Source organism: Ailuropoda melanoleuca, chromosome 4 (genome assembly GCF_002007445.2).
Source record: "Ailuropoda melanoleuca isolate Jingjing chromosome 4, ASM200744v2, whole genome shotgun sequence".
NCBI classification, from domain to species: Eukaryota; Metazoa; Chordata; class Mammalia; order Carnivora; family Ursidae; genus Ailuropoda; species Ailuropoda melanoleuca.
In genome coordinates this window covers 108,110,754-108,137,791 of record NC_048221.1, presented here as the reverse complement: position 1 = coordinate 108,137,791, position 27,038 = coordinate 108,110,754, and the positions used below count along the sequence as shown (strand labels likewise).

At 45.2% G+C, this 27,038-nt stretch overlaps 1 protein-coding gene across 2 annotated transcripts in view; it reads left to right on the top strand.

The window, feature by feature from the left end:
- Window positions 1-27,038, top strand: part of MERTK (MER proto-oncogene, tyrosine kinase) — a 110,161-nt gene that overhangs the window by 22,032 nt on the left and 61,091 nt on the right. For both annotated transcript variants that reach the window (XM_011231159.3, XM_034659531.1), the window contains exons 2-4: window positions 5,320-5,728; window positions 16,819-16,919; window positions 18,842-19,015. In XM_011231159.3, coding sequence (XP_011229461.3) covers window positions 5,320-5,728; window positions 16,819-16,919; window positions 18,842-19,015 — 684 coding nt within the window. The remainder of the gene's footprint in view (window positions 1-5,319; window positions 5,729-16,818; window positions 16,920-18,841; window positions 19,016-27,038) is intronic.

The window sequence follows — 27,038 nt, the reverse complement described above, 5'->3', positions numbered from 1 at the left end:
CTTCTGGGTTCAGAGGGTGTCACCTCCAGCTTTTGAGGAAGCTACAGATGTGTTCAGAACAACAAGGCAAACCTGCGTGAAGCAATAGACAGTATATCTAACCAATTTATCTGTTGGATGAATAAATATTTGCTGATCATGTCCCATAAGCCTGTCCCTGCGCTCGGCACTGGGGGTCATTGATGGAGACACAGTCCCTGTCTGTATGCAGCTGTTGTTGGAATCTGGTCAAGGGCTGAGTGGTGATTAGGAACGGGGGCGGGGGGTGCTCCCTCATGCAGCTGCAGGGCTGGATGGGAGTGGCCCCCTGGAGCTGGCAGAGGCAGCTGCTGGAACAGCTGGACAGCTACTCTCCCACCTTGCTGGGAGGCCATTTGTCCAAGGCTGCTCCGTAGCAGTTACTTAGGTAGGGTTAAACTTGCCACTTTAGTGGCTTATCCAGTCCACAGAAGGAAACAACCTTGGAAGGAGAGGAGGGGAGGGTGAAGTTTCTTGTGAATTCCACCCAAATTACAGCCAGAGGCAGCCCACTTTTCCATGTGTGCTGCGTAGAGGGTACCAAATTCTCATTCAGGCTCTGTGAGCTTTAATACCTCTCTCACACTCACTAAACATGGTCTCCAGTGTGTGTCCATCTAACAGGCCATCATGTTGCCTTTTGCCATCTTAAGGATGAGTCAACAGGAGCAGGTTAGTGAGAACTAGAAGGTTCGTTGTACAAGCAAGCCTTGTTGGCTTGATCTCTCCTCCTGCCATAACTGCCCCCCCCCAAATAATTTTAAAGCAATCCAGTTCTGTAAGGAAAAACGGGGAGGGGCATTATGCATGGAAGTAGTCAAAACAGTAAAAAGTTAGCAGCTTAAAACACAATCTCTGATTGGTCATTGCCCTGGTCTTTGGGTCCAAAACCTGGGATTGCTATTTTGCCTTTTTTTCACATTATCCATAATCACTCATATAGCCATTGCTATATAAATGGCAGCCCCCTCAGCCCTCACCACCACAGTTGTGCAGTGGGAACCCCACCTACCTCACCATCCATGAGGAGTTGTTCAGCCCTTGCTATCAACCCCTATAAATCAGCCCCTCTCAGGTATTGGACCATGGCAGGTTTTTACTGATTCACAATAATATAAGAAAATAGTAAGAAATAGGGGCGTCTGGGTGGCTCAGTCAGTTGAGTGTCTGACAGTCAGGTCATGATCTCAGCCATGAGCTCAGGTCCTGGGATCGAACACCGTGTTGGGCTCTATGTTCAGTGCAAAGTCTGCTTGTCCCTCTCCCTCTGCTCCTCCCCTGCTCTCTCTCTCAAATAGGGTAGAATCTGAAAAGGAAGGAAGGAAGGAAGGAAGGAAGGAAGGAAGGAAGGAAGAGAGAGAGAGAGAGAGAAAGAAAGAAAGAAAGAAAGAAAGAAAGAAAGAAAGAAAGAAATAAAAGAAAAAGAAAGAAAGAAAGAAAAAGAAAGAAGGAAAGAAGGGAAGAAAGAAAGAAAGAAAGAAAGAAAGAAAGAAAGAAAGAAAAAGAGGAAAGAAAGAAAGAAAGAAAGAAAGAAAGAAAGAAAGCAAGCTAGCTAGCTAACAGTTACTGAGTGCTGTGAGTTGGACGTAGTAATACGCCCTGTATTGCTAAGAGCAAACCTATAGGGCACCATTACTGCCATCCCCACTTCCCCTGAGAGAAAACTGAACCAGAAGCAGCCTCCTGGCCTGGATTCTTCTAGCAACAACCAGAATCATGACCACTCCAGAGAACTCTTCTGTGTTCTAAGATTACATCCTTCCTAAATACTTGGTGTCAAACTGACCTTTCTGTCGCAGGACGATGGCGATAGTGAGGTCAGCCCCTCTCCTCTCCCTCATCCTTCCTGCTTCCTGGCCGCTCTGCTAGTTAGGTCTTCGCTGTCTTCCTGGAGGGTTTCCCACCTCCTGGCCTCCTCCTTCCTGCTAGTCTTGCTTCTGCCCAGCCGGATGTCAGTGCTGGGGTCAAATATGGCTCTGATCTTCCCCCTCCCCTGCTCAGGAACCTTCCAGGAATCGCTGCTACCTCAGCCAGGATTCGGGGCTCTCTGAAGTGAGCCTGTATTCACTTGCTCTGTCACTTTGGTTCGAGCACAGAAGTGCCACCCTACAGCTACATTCATGTTCCCATAAGATAGGGCCTCCTCTTTCTCTTCAGTTTCCCATGCCCCTGCCCCTTGAAACCCTGTCCACCTCGCCTCCCTCCTCTCATTTGTGCCTTTACTTATTCATTCAACACACCTACTTCGAGCACTGTCTATGAACTGGCTATAGTGTGGGTGCAAGGCCTCTTGGGGCTCTCAGTCCAGCAGGAGAGAAAGAACTGAATGAGGAATCACAGGAGGTGTTACAAAAAGGAGGGGCCCAGCACCTAATGTTGGAGGGTTAAGTAGTTGGGGGTGGGGAGGGACTAGGGAAGGCCTCCCTGATACTGTCAGGACCTCCCCCTCGCCCCAGTTAGCTGTGTCCCATTTCCCCTGTGACTCTTGGGACCTTCTGCTTCTCCTCCCCTGGGCCGCTTTAGACTTTCTGTACCCCATTAGACTATCACAGCAAATCTTAGACCTAGTGGGTGCTATGTAAATATTGGTTGGGAATTGAATCATTATGTCCACTCCTGGCAATTCAACTCGTGGAGCTTAGCTATCGTCTCAGCTATCATAGTGATTACGGGGTGGGCGTGCTGCTCCTGACATCATCTGAGTGGGTGGCTTTGCCTTTAGTCTGTTCAGGGAGCTGCTTAGCTCATAGAAAACCAAAGGCTATACCCAACTGTAATCAGGGGTTATTTTGCAGGGTTGGGATTACAAAACAGGTTTCCACTTTATGTTTTCTGTGCTTCTATAAATATTTGAATTTTCCACTGCCAACCTGGGTTACCTTCATAATTTGGTATTTTAAATGTCTTCAAGTAAGTTAAACCAAAGAATTATTTGCTTCTCCCACAGCACTTGTTTGCTTTATATTTCAAGAAAAACAAAGTTATCTGGACATACCCCTGACTTCCCAGTCCCACGGATGCCAATGACTAAAGACCGTACATAAATTTGCTGATCTGAGAGGCAGAGGTGAATTGTAAGTGCTTCAAAGCCTCGAGAAAAAAGAGCATTCTTGTGGAGGGTCTGCAGGCATAAAACAAACAGCCAGAGCATTCATCACTGCAGAAAGTGTCCCCAGATTCAGAGGAAGATGACGGAACTGGATGGGACCCAGGCAGAGCTTTCCCCTTCCCTGCTAAGAGCCCGGGCCCACACTTGTGCATAAGGTTTGCATGGCATGGGGGCAACAGGAGAGGCAGGAGCCCCTCTCTGCAGAGTCACCCTGACCTCCACTCCCTGGAATAAATGAACACTCCCATCACAGCACACTCATCTGTCTGGATGGCTGGGCTCCAGGCCAGCCTGTGGCTGACCCACATAGCCTCCCCCGAAGCATGCAGAGGGCCCCTGCTCTCCCACAGCCACTGAGACCTCAGGCTAAAGGCAAGCAGTGAGCTTTCCCCAATTTCTTAGAGTGAAATCTCTTTTTCTCCAACCTGGCATTCACCCTGGAGGCAGTTCTCAAATGCATCAACCATGAGAGCCGACCTGGCAGGAAAGAGTCATGTGGAGAAGACTCCCTAACAGAAGCCATGACCTTCAGTTGAGGAAGAAGATGTGCAGGCCAGAGCGACTTGGCAGGGAGGAAGCCAGAGGAACAAATTCTCAGATCCTTCCTTCTGCCCCCAAATCTCCTGCTTGTATCTCCATTGGCCAAATAGTGCTTAGCTGGCTCCTTATGCTAAACATTATTTGTTGCTTATCTGAAATTCAAGCTAACTAGGCGTCCTGTGTTCTTATTTGCTAAATCTGGCATAACCCTAAGCAGAGACCACCCTACTCTCTCTCTCTCTCTCTCACACACACACACACACACACACACACACACACACACACACTCAGGAGCCCAGGAAGGTGTGACATCCTGAGTGTGGGAGAGTCACAGCTATCGCCTGGGGACAGGCACCACTGGGTACCCCCAGTCACTTACTCAAAAAATGCCAGACCCATGTCTCTCCCACTCTGCCTGTCGCAACCACTTGTGGCCATTGTGTTTGAATACATAACCACCAGCACAGAATGTATGCTCCAGAAGTGCTATTAAAAAAACCAGAAGTACAACTATTGTGGGCCAATATTTTTAGAAATACTTGTGGGCCAGATGAAATCAACATTTCCAGTCCATTCCAGCAGGCAAGCATTTTATCGGAAGCTCCAAGTCATTCTGTAGTTGGTGACATGAGTGACTGGTTTTTTCCCCTGTACCTAGAGATGGGTCACTTTGAGGTGCAAGAATTGTGAACTTGTCTGTGTGACCAGTAGTAGCCTTTGCAAGACCACTGGTCAAATTTGTGACATAGTCTGTGACTGAGAACACAGTGAGAAAAGAGATCTCAGGTGCCGTCCCCTTGCTGCCATGCTGCTGAGTTGGGCGTGAAGGACTTTGAGTGAGTCACAATTTTGGAAAATGGGTGAAGGTGGTCAAAAGGTGCAAACTTCCAGTTATAAAATAAAGAAGTCCTGGTGATGTAATGTACAGTATGGTGACTCTAGTTACTGCATTGTAAAAAAGCCAAAATACTCTATTGTATACTCTCTACCTGAGAGAGTAGGTCTTTAAAGTTCTCGTCACAAGAAAAAAAATTTTGTAACTATGCGTTGTGATGGTAGTCGACTAAGCTAACTAAATTATTATGGTCATCATTTTGCAATATATACAAATATCAAGTCATTATGTTGTACACCTGAAACTAATATAGTATGTCAATGATATCTTAATTAAAAAAAAGGAAATAAACAATTTTTGAGGGGGTGTCTGGGTGGCTCAGTTGGTTAAGTGTCCGACTCTTGATTTCAGCTCAGGTCATGATCTCAGGCTCGTGAGATCAAACCCCGTGCTGGGCTCCGTGATGAGCATGAAGCATACTTAAGATTCTCTCCCTCTCCCTCTTCTCCTCCTCCCACCCCCCTCTTGTGCTCGTGCATGCTCTCCCTCTCTCTAAAAAAAAATAAAATAAAATAAAGGAAACCATTTTTGTTGGGGTGAGTTCTACTCCTTAAACATTCTTTAGGAGGTAAGTGAATGGATGAATGAACTTGTGAATGAGAATATACGTCCAGACGTGTGTTGAATACATTCTTTTCATGCTTTCTGAGGACACTGAGGATACCCCAATTCTATCTCATCGTGGCCTTAGAGATTGGGAACCTATTTGGAAAACTCCATTATTTAAAAGGCTGAAAATAAGATTTCTGTTTTGCAGCTGTTGCAGAGGTGAGGGAAGCAACCAAGCCTGACCCACCATTGCCAGGAGGCCTGCAAGCTGACCACACGCCATTTTCCCTTCCTCACACCAGTGGGTACCAGCCTGCCTTGACGTCTTCACCACCCCAGCTTGGACGACCGCATACAGGGAATGCAGCCCATCCAGGGGTGACCTCTTCTGGGTCAAAGCTCCTTCCGCCTCTTGCATTTAATCATACAATTGGCCACATAATACTTTCTGAACATAAAGATGTCAAGTTCAATTGCTCCATCAATATACCTAATATGTACCAGGACATTGCAGTTATTTCTTGGTGGAAAGATGGGAAGGAGTTGCTTGGGGCACATCATGCCATTATGCAGTTTTATTCGGATGACGAAGTCACAGCAATAATCGCCTCCTTCAGGTATGTGTTCTTTCTTCCTTTCTTTTTTTAATGTTGTTATGTTATTTGTGATTCAAAAGCAAAAACCTCATAAGTTAAAAAAAAAAATTTGTATTCTGTGTGACCAACCGTCCTGGTGCATTAAGAATGTGGATTGGGGCGCCTGGGTGGCACAGCGGTTAAGCGTCTGCCTTCGGCTCAGGGCGTGATCCCAGTGTTATGGGATCGAGCCCCACATCAGGCTCCTCTGCTAGGAGCCTGCTTCTTCCTCTCCCACTCCCCCTGCTTGTGTTCCCTCTCTCGCCGGCTGTCTCTATCTCTGTCGAATAAATGAATAAAATCTTTAAAAAAAAAAAAAGAATGTGGATTAACAGCTGACAGTCTGTATCGTTGATCTCTTTTATGTTGATCTTGGCCCCACTGAAACTGTTTATTATCAGAGGCTCTGCATTCTGGGGAACCACCCCCCCCCCCCGACCTACAAGTCATGTCAAGTCCCGCTTGACTCAAGAGCTCTCCCAATGAGTAAGAGCAGTGTTTCTTACCCCGTGTTAGGAGACACCTTAATCACCCCGTGGGCATGGAGCTTTGAACACATTCCCATCCCTTTCATTTGCTTTATCATACCCCGTCTTTTCCACCTGTCCCCAGCACCCCCTGCTTCTGCAGATCACGGTGTTGACATAGCCCTCATGCTTATTGGGGTGGGAAAAAGGTGGAAAGTCTAAAGGCTGGAGAAATGAGACAAGCCTTCAACCACGTGGGGCACCGTCTCCGTGTTCCACTATGTCTTGGCGGGGCCACCCAAATTCGCTGGGGGGTGTGACAGGGCTAAGCCAAGTCAGCACGTGTATCTGGAAGAATCCATTGTCCGTAGGATTGCGTCATCGTATTTTTAGCGTACTGCAGACAGTGAGCCAGCTGCTTCTCTTCTCCCCCATCCCTTTTTTATTCTCTACTCTCTCCTCTTTAGCCAGGAGGGGTTTGGGTTTTTCGTTTTGTTTGTTTTTGAGTCAGAGCCTCCTTGCCTGTACGGCATTAGAGTTCAGTGGACCTGTGGTCCTTGAAAGCTCAAAATGAGGTCACAGCCACGCAGTTGGAGCAAGTGCCTTTTTCCCTGGGATTCCTCCACTCCGAGCAGAGCCCTCTTTCATCTGGGACGTGTTCACTTTCTCTGGCCTGATACTTCGGGGCAGTCCCAGACAGGGTCATCATTTTTGGTGAATCATTTTGTTTCCTTTTCAGAAAACTGCCTCAGAGATACCACAAGGCTAACAACTCAGAGTTTAGTGTGTCAACACTTCCACAAGATGCACCCTTTTATTTATTTTATTTTTTCATATTTTTTCCAAGTTATAGGCCTGGTTAGCATCAAAGCAAAGAACACAGCTTTCACACTTTCCATTGGTTGATTTAAACTCTGGCTGGGTCCTTCAGGCTGCCACTCTCAGCCAGTGGTTGAGACCATTCAGGAGGTTTGACTACATTCCTTCCTGCATCAGCTACAAACTGCAGGTGTTTTACCATGCTGTAGACACAGCTTTCAGTGAGAGAAGTAAGATCCCGCATTTAATAATGAATAAGGAGCAGTTTACTTTTTTTTAAGATTTTAATTATTTATTTGAGAGAGAGAGTGAATGAGAGAGAGAGAGAGAGAGCATGAGCAGGGGAAAGGACAGGGGGAAAGGACAGAGGTAAAGGCAGACCCTCCTCTGAGCAGGGAACCTGATGTAGGGCTCGATCCCAGGACCCTGAGATCATGACCTGAGCCAAAGGCAGATGCTTAACCAACTGAGCCACCCAGGTGCCCCTAAGGAGCAGTTTAAAGGCTTAAAGAAACAGAAAGCTGGCACATTGGGCTCATCAGGTATCATTAAGAGGAAAGCACTGCCCTGCTGTCTCTCTGGGTTGGGAGTCCCGAACAGGGGTCCTGCCACTGGCCAGCCGTGAGACCATGGGTGAGCTGCCTTCTTGCCAAAGAGATGGGTTTGGACCACATGACCAGCAGCTTCACGTGTGTTCAAGGGGGCCATGAGATGATTTCAAAGGACCTAAACTGGAGAGTTTTTAAACGTAGAGTAGATAGTGGTGTATCTTGGATTTGTGTCTTCAGAGTTCAGAAGGTGACCTGGGTCATATTTTTAGAACTTAAGAAAAAAGATTATACTTTTGCCTGGATTCAGCTTCATTATCATAAACTCATTCTGAAGGGGAAACAAAAATCTTTTCTTTTCAATGATTTTTTTATTATATTATGTTAGTCAGCATACAGTACATCCCCGGATTCCGATGTAAAGTTCGATGATTCATTAGTTGCATATAACACCCAGTGCACCATGCAATACGTGCCCTCCTTACTACCCATCACCGGTCTATCCCATTCCCCCACCCGCCTTCCCTCTGAAGTCTAAAGTTTGTTTCTCATAGTCCATAGTCTCTCATGTTTCATTCCCCCTTCTGATTACCCCCCTTTTCTTTATCCCTTTCTTCCCCTACCGATCATCCTAGTTCTTATGTTCCATAGATGAGAGAAATCATATGATAATTGTCTTTCTCTGCTTGACTTATTTCACTTAGCATTATCTCCTCCAGTGCCGTCCATGTTGCAGCAAATGTTGAGAATTCGTTCTTTCTGATAGCTGAGTAATATTCCATTGTATATATGGACCACAGCTTCTTAATCCAGTCATCTGTTGAAGGGCATCTCGGCTCCTTCCACGATTTAGCTATTGTGGACAATGCTGCTATGAACATTGGGGTGCATATGGCCCTTCTCTTCACTGCGTCTGTATCTTTGGGGTAAACACCCAGTAGTGCAATGGCTGGGTCATAGGGTAGCTCAAATTTTTAACTTTTTAAGGGTCCTCCACACTGTTTTCCAGAGTGGCTGTACCAACTTGCATTCCCACCAACAATGTAGGAGGGATCCTGAAGGGGAAACAAAAATCTTGTTTGACCTCCAAACTAAGCCATAAAGCAAATTTAGTGCTCAGAATTCTTATAAGTGATGGACACTGTGCTGAAATGAGTAGCTTCGGGGACAAGACCGAGTCCACCATTATAATGTTCTTCAGCTGTATTGAGTCATGTTCAAGTGACCCAGGAGCCATATAGTGATTCATAGAAGTAAATTATAGTGACTTAATCAGGATTATAAATATCTGTGTAATTTCTTGGCAGGAGAGAAGGATGTTGGAGCCTCTAAATTTGATATCTTTTAGGTGAGGCCCCTGAGGCCCCTATGAGTAGGGTGACTTGTCCAGGGTCAGTAGGGAGTAAGCTGTCACCCTTAAGCAGGGGGCTTGATGTGCACACCTGCAGTGTCTTCTGTTCTCGCATCTCATGGGCCCTAAAACAAATCTTTGGTTCCCAGGAGCAGTGAAGAATTAAAAACTAGTGCTAGGCTTTCCATGTATGGAATTTAATCAGGAATTCATTAGCCTACAATTTGGTTGGAATTGTCATTAACAACACCTGTATGGACCACATGTATTTAAGGGAATGGACAAAATACAGATGTGTGTGTATTGGCAGGGGTCAGAGGAATTATGGAGAGAAACACAAGGTATTTCGAGTTAGGTCACGGAGCCACTTTTGTATCAGGTGTTACAATAAGAAAAGGTAGAATTATAAGGGATGAAATTTGAAAATGATAGGGTCTCCAGATTGAGGCCCCCACAGCAGTTTGTACCAGCACACATCCTGTAACTATGAACCCATTGTGAGTTGCTAGAGACTGACAGGATTGTGGATGTGATTTAACTTTCTTAGTCTTTCTTGGTTCCACATTTCCTCTCCTACATCAGGGAGACCCCATACTTACACTTCCAAATGCCCCATTCTGAAAACAAGAGTTTTCAGAAAACAAGGGTCTGGTCTTTGACCCTAGAACAAGACCCGTTCTGGTCGAAGGTGTGTGTTAGGTTGTGTGCATACTTAAGGCCGTGGCGCTTTCCCCTCGTATTCCTTCCATTGCTTCCACCCCACCCCCCGTCTTTTCCATGGTGGCCTGATGCCATCATGGTGCCCTCTCCCTTCCAAAGGAAGAAAAGGCCGTGATAAAGTAATTTACACTAAGGAAAGCATTCACATTCACTGGTGACATAATTTTAGACACAAGGAGTAGAGTTTTTTGTTTTTTTTTTTTTCCAAATCACCACATAGGCAACTGCCAGCCTCACTCATGAAGGTGTTTGCAGGCACCTTATTGGGTGAACAACTACCTGAATGAGTGTCTGGACATTGAGACAAGGAGGGTAGCGCTGGTCTGTGTCCTGCATGTGCCTGTGAAAAGGATAGAGGGGAAGGGAGAACCTAAGGTCAGGAGTGAAGTTCTGAGATAGTGTTAATATGGTAAGATAGTGTTTCCTTCAGATTATAGACTTGGCCTTGGAGGGGAAATCAGGGGAGAGGACCTGGCATCTCATCTTTCAGTCAAACCTCAGTTTGTTGAAACTGGGGCTGGGAGTGGGGGTGGAAATGATAGAAGAAGTTCATGTGCATTTAAGTACAAGTCCCACCTACTTGGGAAAGACTAAAGGAGATTTAACATCACAAATGACAGTGTTCCGGAGAGATTTTAGAAACTGCTCGGTCTTAGTTTCTGTATGTATATATTTCAAAGTTGTTTTAATAGTAATATATATACTTTGTTAAATACTTAGAAAATACCAAACACATAAAGAGAAACTATGGCCCACAACCCCGAGGAAACTTTTCCAAGCACATATAAATTTAATATTCCTGAAACGAAATTGGCACTTCATGACACAGATGATTATATATCTCGTTTCATTCACTTAATGTTATGAATGTTTTCCTGTATTATTTAAAGTCTTCAAAATATTTTAATTGCTGCTGTATGCCACTGTAACCTGCTATTATAAAACAGAAGCACATATAGAAGAATGTAAATGAAATTATAAAGGGAAAACCTTAAAAACTATTTTCAAGATGCCAAGGTCCAGGGCATATACAAGGGAAGAAATAACTGATATGGTACTTCAAGTCCAGATGTCCTCTTGAGCTGGGTCCATGCTGTGCTAATAATTCACATTTTTTCCCCTTTCGCTTGGATATCCATTATAGGTGTAGGAGGCGCTCAGTGTCTGCGGATGGGTTGGGGTATTCCTAATTGATGGCGTTGTGATTAATACTGAAAATCGCACCCCACCCTGCACACCCCACATTCCTGACCTGGGCCTGGGTGGTGTGCAGCTCAGAGCTTCTAGTTTTTCTCCTTTGCAGGACTTAAGTTCACCAGGCTGGGCCACCCCCTTGGCTCTCTGACTGGTATGCTGCCTCCTTTGTTCCTGATTCCAACTTGAAACTGTAGCTCCATCCATCCATTTGTCCAGATTCGAGGATGCTGCATAGCCAGGGTGTTTCCCTGGAGTCTCTAAAAGAGGGTGTAATTTTGGGGATACACAGTTCGCTCTACAGTCTGGCACAGGGCATAAGGAGCTCTCTGGCTTAGGTGGAAACACTCACTGGTGGGGTAAAGCATTCCAGGCAGGCACCAGCCATCAGACCCGAAGACTGGGGAGAGCAGCTCTCAAGCAAAAACAAAAGCTGCTGTTCCTGTAGGCGGCCGGGCCCTGCAGATTCAGTTTATTGAGGTAATTTGTGGCCAAGGAAAAGGATTTGATGTGTTTTCTAGGTAGCCTCAGGATTCCACACTGGGAATGAAATTCTAGCTTAGTTGTCTGTAGCTTAAGCTGGAAGGACTTTATTGCTTTCTAAAACTTGGACTTCTTTAAAAATTTTTTTCATTCTTAATTTTTTTATGGTGGTAAAATATGCATAGGCTAAAACGTACTAGTGTAACCCTTTCCGAGCGTCCAGCTCAGCAGCATTAAGTACATTCACGCTGTTGTGCAGCCCTCACCACCATCTGTGCCCAGAACGTTCTCATCCTCCCAAAGGGAAACTCCGTGCCCATTAAACCCTAACTCCTCATCCCCTTTTCCCCCAGTCCTTGGTGACCTCTCTTCTACTTTCTTTCCCTGTGACTGTGACTACTGTTGGTACCTCATATAAGTGGAATTGTGCAATTTTTGCTCTTTTTTGTGTTTCTTTTAAGAAAGCTGTAGAACTTAGCCGCTCCTGAAGAGCCGTTCCTGAGGAAGGCAGTCTAGCCATGAGAGGGCTGCGGGACAGGGAGGCTCTGTGTGGCCTTGCAGCTGGCCCTGGGGCTAACCCAGCTGAAGCTGTGCTGCTCTGATGGGCTTTTGCAGCTGCTGGCCCTGTGGCTCTGTCCAGGTGGTTCCTGTCTAGACGCGGTGACTGAGTCCATGCAGCGGCTTTGGTTTTCCCTGGTTCAGACGTTTGTATTTGACCAAAATCTGACACGATTTCTACTCCTTCTTTGAAGCGATGCATACACATGGTAAAATGCTCCAACCGTTCATAAATCCTCTCTTCTGCTCCAGCCTCCAGCCCTTCTCCAGCCAGGAGCTGTGGTTACCCACTTCTTGAGTGTCTTTCGGAGATATTCAATCCATATGAGCCGTGTGTGTGTGTGTGTGTGTGTGTGTGTGTGTGTGTGTGTGTTTGTATGTGCACGCGCACATGCGCACGCATGTCTGGCCCCAGAGTTCATCTGATTAAATGTTCCAGCGCTGGTTAAATCGGTACCCAAGGACTCAACATTTTTTGTGGCTCTGTAAATACTGTTCTCAGCTCAGCCATGTCGTAGGCTGTGATTACTTCTTCCTGCGTTATAGCTTTTTGATTTTCCTCAATTTGAGAGCTTCCTTGTTGGTTAGTTTGCTTAATTTTCTATGTATCAATCTCTCATTTGTCCCTGAACTCTACAAGCATCTTCTCGCAAAGTGATGAAATTATCAGGCCTGATTTTTTTCCTAGGAGTTGCCTGTCCTGGAGCTGTCCCTCCTCCTGCTCCAGTCTGGGCAGCGCGCCCCCAGCTCTGGGGGACAGCTCAGTCCTCTTTGGTCCTATTGCGGGGGCCCTTGTCGCTCCCCTTTCCTCCAGGAGCCCCAGGTTCCACATACCCCTCCCCCAACCCCGCCTCTTGGCCTTTGCTCCCTCACTTTGGCACGGAGCCCACCTTCCACTGGCGTGGAGTTTGTATGTCTGAAAATACCATTATTTTTTTCTGCCCTCACCTTGAGTTGGTTTGGCTGGATACAGAATTCAAAAGGAAGATAACTTCCTGTTGTCGTTTGGAAGTCATTGATAGATCTTTTCGCTCGCAGGTTTGTTCTTGAGGAGTGTGGTGCTGTTCTGATTCAAGTGTGGTGCTGCTTTTCTTCTCTCTGGAAGCTTCTGGGACCTCCACTTTATCTTGGAGTGGTGACATTCCCTGGTGAAGCCCCTTAGTAGGTCTTTTCTCTCCCACTGTGCTGCCCACCTGGGGGCCTGGTTAGGAAATACCTAGATCTCCAGTTCTGGGGCATTTTCTTCAATTATGCTCCCCTTCCTGTGTTCTTTCTGGAGCTCTTACTCAGTTGTTGGAACGCCTAGATTGCTATTCTGAGCTCAGAGCCTTTGCTGGGGAGCCTCCAGAGACTGCCTGCTGTTTCCTTTAGGGAGAGGGAGGAGCTTGGGGACAATCGCTCCTGTCTCCACCTCACGCCCTCCCTGCCTTCAGAACGGCTGCCTTTACTTGCTTGTCTAGGAGGCAACAAGTAGAACTATTTGTGGAAAATCTTTCCTGTGCTCTAAGTAAGATAGATCTGGACTTGCTAATTAATGCAGGCACATAGCCCTTCTCCCCAGATGACTGATCACCTCTTTCTGATATGAATGACTAAAGACAAAGTTTTGATCATGTTCCCTTTGCACTTTCCTTTTCTACTCCTGGCCTGAATTTTCCTGCCTTGCTGATTGGTTTAAGGTGGGTACTCTTAGACTTTTGTGCCTTTTGCGTCTGATTTCTGCAGCCCAAGCTGTGTTGCTAAACTTACTTATGCCTGATGGTTTCTCAGTTCCCTGGGGCCCCTGCATGGATGTACTTTGCATCCTTGAGCTGTCTTCCTGGGGCTCTGCCCTGTGTCCCTCTGTGGCCTTCACTTTCACTGTGGTCCCTGGCTCCCTAAGTCATGCGGCAAGCCTGCTGCAACGCCGGGGTCCCAGACCCCGAGCCAGAGCCACATCTTCTAAGGCACGGCTGTCCTCAGCCTGTCAGATCTTGTCATCAGTCCAGCCCCCTGGGTCTTGCCTCAAGAAAATGAACTTTGAGATGGGGAGACTAAAGTGAACTTGTGAAATATTTGGAAAGGACCCCGCTCTTCAGTAGCCATGACCCTGGTAGTTTTTTGGAACTGCAGAGAAGACTAGACTGGTCAGCCATGCAGAATCTTTAGGAGCTGCCAAGAGCAGGGTGCCCCCTTCAGTTACGAGCTGATACTCGTGATGGGCAGGGCGCCATTCTAGATGCATGCTTCTCTCATTCTTTCCTCCTGCCACCATGACATTCAGGGAGATTTATCAGAAAAGGATTGACTAGGCCCTTATTTGGAGATATGTGTCCTGTGAGGTCTCTTCCCATGTTATCCTAGTGACCTCTAGACATTGTGACCTTTGTTCCTGCCCTAAAGCATGGAGAGGTCTGGCCTTTCTTTGCCCTTGAATCCTTCCCAAGTCCAGCATTCATTCATTAGGTGAAATTCCAAAATTATATCACTCCTACATGGGAATGAGGGGAAAGGTGAAGACAGAGTATTCTAAGTCAATGGGGCACTGCTCAGAGCGACTAATCAGGAAATGCAAGTGACAGGTGAGAGTCACGTTATTTGGTCTTGGAAATAATAAGGAGGTAATGTTAAACCAAGCAGCTCTGGTTCTCCTCGTTCTGAATGACACCATTGTTGTTTGTTGGGTTTTTTAAAAGATTTTATTTATTTATTTATTTGAGAGAGAGAACAAGAGAGCACAAGTAGAGGGAGCGGCAGAGGGAGAGGGAGAAGCAGACTCCCCACTGAGCAGGGAGCCCAACGTGGGCTCTATCCCAGGACCCTGGGACCATGACCTGAGCCGAAGGCAGACGCTTCACCGCCTGAGCCACACAGGCGCCCCTGATTGACACCATTCTTAACATATATTTTAGTTACTCTGCTAATCAGAAGCTAAAAGAGAGCTGCAAAATGGCCTTGTTGGGGAGAAATTGTAATTTAAAGTGTTCTTGGGGCGCTTGAGTGGCTCAGTCAGTGAAGCATCTGCGTTCGGCTCAGGTTGAGCCTCACATTGGGCTCTTGGCTCAGTGGGGAGCTTGCTTCTCCCTCTGCCTGCTGCTGCCCCTGCTTGTGCTCTCTCTCACTATCCGTCAAATAAATAAATAAAATCTTAAAAAAAAAAATTCCTTGTTTGCTCTAAAAACATGTGTCCAGCCTCCAGGCCTAGGTACCTCCCTAGGTAGTGGCAGACTGGCTCCTGATGCCCCGTGCTGTGTTTATCCTGGCAGCTGCCGCCTGTCGCCTGTGGGACCCGTGGGCCAGGATGGCATCCCCTCACACCTTGCCAGATTCCTGGTCTCTTTTAAGCATTAAGCTTCAGCCCTCGACAAGGACTTTATTTTGCTTTGGGATAAATAAGTTGTATCAGGGAGCAAGGTGCTGGAAAGGAGGATGGACCCCTCCATGGTTTTCTTCTTTTACTTTTTTTCCTCTCGCCATGACCTTTGCTCTGTCTGATGAGCAGAGTAGAAGAAATCAGCATCTTTGGGCCAGGGAAGGTGTCCTCTCTTGGACAGTGTCTGCGAGCATTTCAAAGAGTTCCTCATTCCTTCGCCCCTTCCCACCCCCAGTGAAGGACTGGTATCGTGTAACTTCCTGCTTGTAAACATGCTGGAAGGGTGGAAAGCAGGATTCTCAAGCTCCTAGAACCAAGGCTGCCTATTTATAGCAGATACTTTACAGCATGAAGTGTTCAAACTGTAGTATAAGGAAAACAAAAGGTTATCTATAACAAAATAATATGAATGTGGATGTGTAAATGCCAGGCATGACCACTCCAAGAGAGAGCATAGAGCACCCAGAGACTGGCACCCAGTCACGTCCCCACACACATGGCAGCCACAAATGGAGAGGTGCTGTCAGTGACCTGAGTCATGGCCAAGTTCCAAACAGCACAAAGGGATAGTGGCCCCCATTTTCAGGTAATTGTAGCCATGGGAAATTAGGTGGATATTAAAACCAGGCAAAATTGTTTGTGTGTATGTAAATGGAACTGGGTTCTAGTCACAGAAAGTCATCTGGGATATGGAACAGTTGCCCCTGACCCCTAAAAGTTGCTCTTGACACCTAAAAGCCATGGTGCCCCCTAGTTTTTGTGCCCACCTGAGATAACCCTACAAATTTGCAGAATGCCTTGATGGGGCAATACCCCAGTGTAGAGAACCCTGGTATATAAGCTACCATTGAAGACAAGATGAGTGACAGCACATGCATTAGTAATGCTTCTTCAGAGAAACAGAACCAAAAAGGGAACAAGAGAAAGTTATTTTAAGGAACTGACTAACATGATTGTGGGTGCTAACAAATCTGAAATGTACAGGGCATCGTCTAGAGACCCAGGGAAGAGTTGGCATTGCAGTCTTGCGTCCAAAGGCAGTTTGGAGGGAGAATTCCCTCTTCCTGGGATGCCTGTGGCTCAGCCGTTAAGCGTCTGCCTTCGGCTCAGGTCGTGATCCCAGGGTCCTGGGATCGAGCCCTGGATTGGGGTCCCTGCTCGGCGGGAAGCCTGCTTCTCCCTCTCACATTCCCTTTGCTTGTGTTCCCTCTCTCTCTGTCTTTCTCTGTCAAATAAATAAATAAAATCTTTAAAAAAACAAACAAACAAACAAACAAAAAAGAATTCCCTCTTCCTTGGAGGACCTCTGTCTTTGTTCATAAGGCCCTCCGTTGACCAGATGATGTCCACCCATGTTATGAAGGGTAATCTTAACTCAGAGTCTACTGATTTAAATGTTAGTCGCACCTGAAAAATACATCTAGAGTAATGTTTGACCAGATATCTAGGTACCATGACCTAGCCATGTTGACACATAAGGTTAAGACAGCATATGATAAAGAAGTTGAAGAATGTTCTGTTCCTATAACAGGAACTCAACATGTAGTCACTGTAAATATCTTTGTGTGTTTTCTCTGAAGCATAACCAGCGTGCAGCGTTCAGACAACGGCTCATATATCTGTAAGATGAAAATAAACAACGAAGAGATTGTGTCTGACCCCATCTACATTGAGGTGCAAGGTAAGTCCAGAGGCCACAGAGTGCCCTGTATTAATTGCTTTGCATATAAAACTCCAAAATTTGGTGTGCCCATTTATAACTGTGTATGCAAACTTTGCAAATTCATAAGCACTGAAATTTTACAAGGTGATCCTCTTTTGAGACTTCAGGTAATAATGAATGTATGACATGAATTAGATTCTCAGAGTTTTAGCTCTATCCTTAGCAATAGGGCTGAGATAAAAACGGATTATGGACTTTCTTGTCTTCAAGTTTTTTACAGTTTAGAAACCTGGAAACTTTTTTTTGGAGGCGAAATGCATTCCACTATCCAGTTCTCAGTGTTGGTGTCAGATACCACTCACGTGGTCTAGTGGCGATTTGCCTCGGAGTGTGAGCAGTTTTCCCGAACTGGGTCAGCAGCTCCATCTGGGACTCATTTGGGGCCCTAGGATTTATTGGGTACATGGTTCAGTGCAATTCCATGACATGACATGAGATGGGCTCCTTGGGGATAGAAAGTGAGACATGGACTAGGAGAAGGCAGTCTCTGCCCTCAAGGAACTTGAACTGCAATGGGAAGTGTGAGCCCAGGTCCTAAGGCTCCGGGTCTCCAGGTGTGCATGCCTGGTTCTGCAATGACAAAGCCTATCAAGGAAGGCTTCAAGGAGGTGGCACCTCTATTATCACCACAGGTGATCATTCCTCACCAGCCCACAGGCTGCCTCCAGGGCCCTGCATCCCAGCTTTTTGAGAACCCCTGCCAACAGAAGCATCCAAACACCTTTCTTATATACTTTCCCCTGACCCTCCTCCCCACAGGCTTTAAAGCAGGTGATCGGCTATTCAGGGAAGTTCAACTAGAACCATCTCCCGCTGAAAGGCTCCTCTGCTACCCATTCTTTTGCAAACCTAAACCTCATACCCACTAATGTTGCAGGAGGCCTGAGGGACGGAGCCCTCAGAAGAGACTCCTTGAGAGCTTTGTTCTAGGCGCATCCCAGGCTGGACAGCTAAGCCTCCTCAGGGTTATGTCAACATCAGCCTGCGGGTGGGGTCAGGATGCTGGTGTTCCTATGTTTGCTGTTCATCTTGGAAATATATTAAGAGGACATTTAACTTGTCAGAACTCTCAGGGGTTGGCAAATGCCCGGGGCAGGAACACGTTAAGTCCAAATGGAGTTTTTGCAAAACTTTGAAACAGGAAAAAAGAATCCCATTTTGCCACTCCCACATCATTCCTTCCGGGACCAGATCTGTGAGTTCCCAGTCTCAAAAGAACACAATTTAAATCCCTGAGGACACTTAGCTTGACCTGTTAATTTTTTGGCACATGCCCTAAATGAGTATTAACTGGCTTCCTCTGAGATATTTCTAAAGTTCCCTTCCTTATGGCCTCAATTCTGAATTACAGTCAAAGCTCTTAGGATTGTAACTATGTAACTGTCTACACTGTTCTCATGAGAGTGTAGTTTGAAAAGCATCCAGCCCTGCACAAGTGTACAGATTTTAAAATTCATTATCACGCATATTAAAGTGTCACACACAGTAGATTGTCCTCAAAAACAGGCGGACCCATTGTGTGGCTTTGTTTCTACTCTGTGTATTTTGGGAAAGAGTTCTGAACATGTGCCAGCCTCTCCCAGGAGTCTGAGCAACACCTGATTTCAACACTGCCAGGCCTCCCTCCTGGTAAAACCGGTTCTGAATCACCATCACAACCCCTTTGGGAAAGTATCCTAGAAAGCCAGCTGGAGCTAGTCGGGGAGGAATTAGCTTCTTTTCTTTCTGAGCCAACTTTCAGAAGGTGAAAACTGGCCATTTCAGACCTGAGGTGGTATATAAAGAAATCTATTGCCAAGTTCCAGAACAGTTTCCACTCCCCTTGGGGCACTGGCTTACTTGTGGATCCAAAACATTCTTTCACTGAACTCTCTCTGCAGGACTTCCTCACTTTATTAGACAGCCCGAGAGCATGAATGTCACAAGAAACACGGCCTTCAACCTCACCTGTCAAGCTGTGGGCCCTCCTGAGCCTGTCAACATTTTCTGGGTTCAGAACAGCAGCCGTGTTAATGAACAGCCAGAAAAGTCCCCCTCTGTTCTGACCGTTCCTGGTAAGTCTGTGTCGTGTGATTTCTTTGTTATTTTCTCTCAAACAGTAGAAGGGATCAAAAGTTTGGTGCCCACTGCTGGCGCAGTAGAAGACAATGAAACAGAGGGGTGGCAGCTGAGGTGGCCGGGGACATGGGGAGGGAGGTGGGTGAATGCCCTGAAGGGTGCCCGTGCTTCAGTGAGCAGAGTGGCCAGACTCCTGAGCCTGGCAGCAGGAGCCCTGCTCAAACCTCCCTTTGCAGCCGGGCCTTTGCTGGCCTGGCAGCTCTTAGACTTCAAGAACCGCCAATGTGAAGACCACTGATGTGAGGTTTGACAGCGAGGAACTGCATTGGTCACGGGAGCTGTTGTGGGATGATTGAGTCATTGTGGGATCCTGACCACACTGACAGTCAGCGGGCATCTTGACTCCTATCTGCATGGAAGCTTTGTTCCCGGCACTCCCCTAACGATGCTCTTGGAGTGCCCACCCTTGCTGTTGTCCGTGCTGCTAAAGCCACCGGGCTCCCCTTTGGCTTCTCTCATGGCATCTTTCAGCAACATCTGGCAAGGGTGCCACCCCCGAACCCTTCCTTTCTTCATGCCTTCAGTGACTGTGTTGTGAGGGAGTGCTGTATGCCAGAGGCTGTTCTAGGTACTGGGAACACAGGGGCGAACTTCTGGAAACAGTCTTCCTGGCTTCCATCCCACTCCAGAGCTCCTCCCCTGCCCTTGACAGCCACATTCCTGGACCCGCTGCTTTTCACTCTGGGACACTCCCCCCTGGGGGAGTTCCTCTACGTCCCCAGCCTCAGTAGGGCCTGTGTGATGGTGGCCTTGAGCTTTGTATCTTCTGAGCTTCAGGCTCATGTACCCGACTCCCTCCCTGGCATTTTCACTTGCTGGAGCATAGGCATCTTAAAATGAAACTCTTGATCCACCTCCCCCGCAGATATTTTACTCCAGAATTCCCCATCTTAGTAAATGATACCACCATCAGCCCATCCTTCCTCTTTCCCATTTTTCACATCGAATGCATCAGCAAGTTCTGCCCATTCTGCTTCTACTGCGTGTCCCGAGTCTGTGTTTTCTCCACCCACACTGCAGCACCCCGCTCCACATCACTGCCGGCTCTCGCCAACACCAGTGCAGGACCTCCCTAAGGGGTTTCTGCTTTCAGCTTTGTCCCCACTTGATTCCCTCCTCGTCAGTGGCTCCCCATTGTCTTAGATTGTCACTCAGAGTCATTCCTGCCCCTGCCATTGGCCCTGTGTGCCCTGGCCACCACCCAACCCTTCAACCCAACCCCACCCCACCTTCTCGTCCCTGCTTATTAAATACCAGTCACCCTGATTGTCTGTCATTTCCTCACACATGTGGCCCTCCTTCCTGCCTCAGGACCTGTGCATTCTCTTTTCTATCTACCTGCAGTGTTCTTCCACCTGCCCTTCGTCCCGTGACACAACTCAAATATCACTTCTTCTGGGAAGCCTGCACTGGTCATTCAACTATTCTAGGTCTTCCCCACCTCTTTATTGACTCCCAGTCATATGTTCTTGTGGACGCCATCATTGCACTCGTCATAGTCTATCATCACCCATTTATTTGCCTAGCCTCCTTGTCTGTCTTCTCAGAGACTGTATGCTCAGCAAGGAGAAGGACTTTGTCTGTCCCAAGCAGTGCCTGACTCATAGTAGCACTCACTGAATATTCATGGTGACAACAGACCAGCAAGTGAATGCCAACCCCTCAGTTTTATCTCCAGTTCACTTTCCTAACTCCTGACTCCACAAGGAATATTATGGTTTCCTCTGCCTCCATCTGACTTGTCTTTGAGTTTCTCCAAGGAGTTGATAAGCTACTTCTTAATTCAAAGTCAATTTGAGGAACCTCCATACTGTTCTCCAGAGTGGCTGCACCAGCTTGCATTCCCACCAACAGTGGAAGAGGGTTCTCCTTTCTCTGCATCCTCACCAACATCTCTTGTTTCTTGTGTTGTTGATTTTCGCCATCCTGACGGGTGAGAAGTGGTATCTCATCATGGTTTTGATCTGCATTTCCCTGATGCTGAGTGATGTTGAGCATCTTTTCATGTGTCTGTTGGCCATCTGTGTGTCTTTTTTAGGAAAGTGTCTATTCATGTCTTCTGCCCATTTCTTAACTGGGATATTTATTTTTTGGGTGTTGAGGTTGATAAGTTCTATGTCGGTTTTGCATACTAACCCTTTATCAGATGTCATTTGCAAATATCTTCTCCTACATTATCAACCATGGAGAGAGCCCAAATGTCCACTGATGAACAGATATAGAAGATGTGGGGTATAGACACACACACACACACACACACACACACACACACACACACACACGGAATATTACTCAGCCATCAAAAATAATGAAATCTTGGGGCACCTGGGTGGCTCAGTTGGTTAAGCGTCTGCCTTCTGCTCAGATCATGATCTCACAGCCCTGGGATCGAGCCCCGCATTGGGCTCCCTGCCCAGCAGGGAGTCTGCTTCTCCTTCTTCCTCTCCCTCTGTCCCTGTCCCTGCCCGTGTTTGTGCTCTCTCTCTCTCTCACATATAAATAAATAAAATCTGTAAAAAAAAAAAAAAAAGAATGAAATCTTGCCATTTGCAACAACGTGGGTGGAGCTAGAGTGTATTATGCCAGGTGAAATAAGTTAGAGAAAGACAAATACCATAAGATCTCACTCATATGTGGAATTTAAGAAAGAAAACAGATGAACATATGGGAAGGAGGAAGAGAGAAAAATGAGAGAGGGAAACAAGCCATAAGAGACTCTTAACGATAGAAAACAAACTGAGGGTTATTGGAGGGAGGTGGGTGGGAATGGGCTAGATGGGTGATGGGCATTAAAGAAGGCACTTGTTATCATGAGCACTGGGCATTGTATGTAAGGGATGAATCACTGAATTCCACTACAGAAACCAATATTGCACAGTATGTTAACTACCTAAAATTTAAATTAAAAAAAATTTTAATAAAAAATAAAAAGAAATAAATAATTTGAAAAACCCAAACAAAGTCCATTTGAAAACTATACCCCACCCTTTCTAGGATGGTGGCTCTGAAGTCCCATAAGGAAAGATTTGTTTTCATCGAGGTGAAACTGACATACAATCATACAATTAGGTTTATAGAACTTAAATGCACAACTCAGTAAGTTTTGATAAATGTAGACACCACCACTTCTGTCAAGACACAGAACATTGCCCTCACCTCAGAACATCCCCTCATGCCCCCTTCCCATCAGCTCCCACCTTTCACAGGCAATGGTATTCTGATGTCTGTCATCATGATTAGTTTGCTGGGTCTTGAACATTCAGTAAGTGGAATCGTAAAGTATATGTTCTTTTGTATCAGGCTTCTTTCCCTAAACGTGATGTTTTCGGGATTCATTCGTGTTGACGTGTGAGTAGTATGTTGTTATTGCCAGTAGTGCTTATGGAATGGATGTGCTCCGTTCTCTGTGTGTGTGTGGTGAACATTGGGGTGTTTGTGGCTCTTGGCTATGACAAATACAGGAGCTGCAGATACTTGTGTGCAAGGCTCTGGGGAGACATGTTTCTATTTTGTCTTGGATCATACCTGGGAGAAGTGCTGGATCAAAAACTAGGTATATGTTTAACTTTTAAGGAAACCACTACACTGTGTTCTGAAGTTGTACCAAGTTATATTCCTAGCCACAGTGGATGAGTGTTCCTTGCTCTCTCCATGTCCTTGCCAACATTTGATATGGTGAGGTTTTTTTTTTCATTTTAAACATTCTAGTGGATATGCAATGGTACATTTTAAATTTACATTTCATTTCCCTTATGTCAAATTTAAAATTAGATTTAGAAAAGATTTTAGTGGGGAGCCTGGGTGGCTCAGTTGGTTAAGTGTCTGACTTTGGCTCAGGTTATGATCTCAGGGTCCTGGGATTGAGCCCCATATTGGGCTCCCTGCTCAGTGGGGAGTCTGCTTCTCCCTCTCCCTCTGCCCCTCCTCACTGCTTATGCTCTCTCTCTGTCTCTCTCAAATCAATGAATAAAATCTTAAAAAGAAAAAAAGAAAAGATGTTAGCATTTTTTTCTTGTGCTTATAGACCAATCATAGATCCTTTTCATTGAAGTATCACTTCGGGTTTTTGCCTATTCTCATAAAAATCTTAGAATCAGCTTGACAGCTTTTGCAAAAGAGTCTGTTGTGATTTTGTTTGCAATTGTATTGAATTTATAGATCAATTTAGGGGGAGATCACATCTTAATAATATAGAGACTTCCAATCCAAGAACACACTCTGTCCATTTATTTAGGTCTTCTCTAATTTCTCTCAGCAGTTTTTTATAGTGCTTGATGTAGAGGTCTTATATGTCACTTGTTAAAGTTATTTGTAAATATTTTATATTGTTGATACTAGTTGTAGCACATTTGAATTCATTTCCCAATTGTTTACTATTAGTATATAGGAAATAAATGGATTTTTGTATGTTGATCTTACATCCTACAACCTTGTTAAATTAATGTATTAGTTCTAAGAGGGTTTTTTTTGTTTTTGTTTTGTAGATTCCTTAGATTTTTTTATGTAGACAATGTCACCTGCAAATAGAGACAGTTTTACTTCTACCTATCCAATCCTTGTCTTTTTATCTCTGTCCCTTTCCTTATTTTACTGGCTGAGACTCTAACACAATACAGAATAAAAGTGGGGAGAGTTGATGTCTCTGTCCCAGTCACCAACTATGACATAAACTGGGTTTTGGTCAGTGCCCTTCATTAGGCTGAAGAAGTTTCCTCTATTCTCAGTTTGCCAAAAATTTTATTTTTTTTGTCATATGATAATATGGTTTTTCTCCAGTATTCTCCTAATATGGCAAAGTACATTGATTTGATTTTCAAATGTTAAACCAGTGTTGCATTCCTGGGACAAACTCTACTTGGTCATGACGTATTGTGGTGGATTCAGTTTGCTACTATTTCGTTAAAGATTTTTGCATTTACATTTATTCTATTTCACTGCCAGCCTAGGGTAACACCAACTGGGTGTACTGCAATTGACTTCTGATACTGATTACCCAGAGTCTACCACAAGGCTCACTTCAGATGCCAACCACAAGTCTCGAGGGGGTGGGGGGTCCCCAGACCACCTGCACTTCTTACTGACTGGCTATAAATTTGGAGGTTCCCATGACCCCTCCGGTTTGATCATTTCCTAGACCAACTCACAGCACTCAGGAAAATGCCATACTCAACAATCACAGTTTTATTACATGGGCTATACCTAGGGTGATATCTGGGAGGGTCCTACATGCAGAGCTTCCATACCCTCTCCTCTTTGAATCAGGGTGTGTCACCCTCCTGCCATATCCAGGGAAAGGACACTCTACTGAGCTTTGGGGTGCAGATTTTTTATTGAAGTTTCCTTGCATAGGCATAACTGATGAAATCACTGGCCATGTGATCGAACACAATCTCCAGACCCTTCAACCCTCTCATCACATGGCTGGTCGTTCTGGTGATCAGTCTTCATCCTGAGGTTTTCTAGGGGTTCACTCTGAGTCACCTCATCAGTGTAACAAAGCTACTCCTGTCCCTCAGGCAATTATAAGGGACAAAAGCTAAATTCTTTATTGTACAACAGTGCTCATAATGGCAGTGGTCTACAGTTTTGTTTTTGGAATGTCAGTTTTTGGTATCAGGGTTTTGTTGTCCTCATAAAACTAGTTAGGAAGTATCTCTACCTCCTCTATTTTCTGAAAGAGTTTAGTAACATTGGAATTATTTTGAAAAGATACACATAAAGTTCAGTGGAACCTGCAATATAGTGTTTTGGACACAATATTTCTGGTAATGCAGTTCGCATTACTTTTTTTGCTGAAGGTTAATATGTTGATTAATGTTGAGTTTGAGGCTAACTGAAATCCTCAGGTCTTTTTTCTCACCAATTACTGCAAAGTCAAAGCTCCCCTATTTTGTGTGTGTTTAATTATTTTTGGAAGTTCAGCCTACCATTTATCCTTATAAAAATTTAAACCATTGTCCCAGCCCACTGAGGCCATTTGGAACCTCGATCCTCTCCTTCAGTTAACAAGTCACCGCCTGCTTTGTGCCAACTGCCTTTTGTGTCTTGTCCAAGTTGTTGATGAAAATCTAGATTCCATTCTAACTGAGGGCAGAGTCCGGTGGCCTGCTGATAAAAGCAGACTCTGAGTTGACATCAGCTCATTAAATCAACTCTCTAGGCTACTGTTCAACCACTAGTAAATCTGCTTGCTTTTATTTTCCCTCCATTTATTTCTTTTTCTTATCTTCTGAGATGTTATCGCTACACTGGGCTAATAACTACCACAGAAGTCTGGAAATCAGCTTGGAATTCATTTCAAAATCAGACCTGACTGCTAGGTGAGCCAAATGACTAGATGTGACAATTTCCTGCATTCTTATAGGCACCAGTTTGATAGCCCTCTTTTTTTTTTTTAAGATTTTATTTATTTATTTGAGAGAGAGAGAGACAGAGATAGCAACAGAGAGCAGGGGAGGGAGGAGAAGGAGAAGCAGGCTCCCCGCTGAGCAGGGCCCAACACAGGGCTCCATCCCAGGACCTTGGGAATCATGACCTGAGCTAAAGGTAGATGCTTAATGAACTGAGCCACCCAGGCACCCCTCGATAGCCCTCTCAAGTTTTGTGGTGGATTTCTCTCTCAATGATTCTGTACTACCAGCACCAGTGTCATTTTTTTTTTTTTTTAATGAAAATAGGGACAGAGGCTCCTGGGTGGCTCAATCAGTTAAGCGTCTGCCTTCAGTTCAGGTCATGATCCCAGGGTCCTGGGATCAAGCCCCATGTTGGGCTCCCTGCTCAGCAGGGAGTCTGCTTCTTCCTTTCCCTCCCCTTGCTTGTGCTCTCTCTCTCATTCACTCTGTCTCTCAAATAAATTAATAAAATCTTAAAAATAAAAAGAAAATAGGTATAATCTGTTAATCTCTGTTCATCTGGAACTTTTCCTCTAATGCATGTTTTCTTAGAAGCTAAAAGTATATTTCTGTGATAAGATTTACAAATTCTTTTAATCCCCAAGGCTATGTATAATTTGTCTCAGCTTGGAGACCTGATTTTATTTCTAAATGATGAAATACTCTCACAACTACAACCTATTTTGGGTTGCAAGTTCATTACAATTTTTATTTTATTTTTTTTAATTTGAAGGATTTTTTTCCTTTGGTAGAGAAGATAGAATTAAAATAGAAATCGAGCAGTTTATAGCCTAATAGTGTATTTTTTGTTTATTTATGTATTTGAGAGTGAGAAAGTGAACATGCAAGCTGGGGGTGGGGGTGCAGAGGAAGAGGGAAAGAGAATCTCAAGCAGATTCCACACTGAGTGTGGAGCCGGATGTGGGGCTCAGTCTCACGATCCTAAGATCATGACCTGAGCTGAAATCAAGAGTCGGACACTTAACTGACTGAGCCACCCAGGTGCCCCCCAATAGTGTTTTTTGAAACAACCTTTATTGTGATGGTAGTTACACAAAGCTACAAATGCGGTTAACTTACATAGTGCTCTATGCATGCATGTGCACACACGCACACACACACACATAAGTCTGTGTATAATTGGTAAAATCTGAATAAGCTCTGTGGATGGTACCAATGTCAATCACCTGGCTAGGAAACTGACATTGTGCTATAGTGTTTAAACATTGTGCTGTAGTGATTTGACAGTGTGCTATAGTTATGTAAGACGTTAACATTGGGGAGGTAGGGTGAAGGATACACTGAAATTCCCTGTATGTTTCTTTACATCTTTCTGTGACTCCATAATTATTTCAAAATAAAAAGATTTTGGGGGGCCCATGTCATGAAGCTGGGCCTGGAGCCTGCTTACGATTCTCTCTCCCTTTCCCCCTGCTTCTGCCCCACTCTCTTAAAAAAAAAAAAGTTTTTTAACTTTATTTTACATAATTATTAAATGATTTTGTGTCTAAAATGTAGAAAATTCAGAAAAAGTATTTTTACATCTTATACATGTACAATTATGACA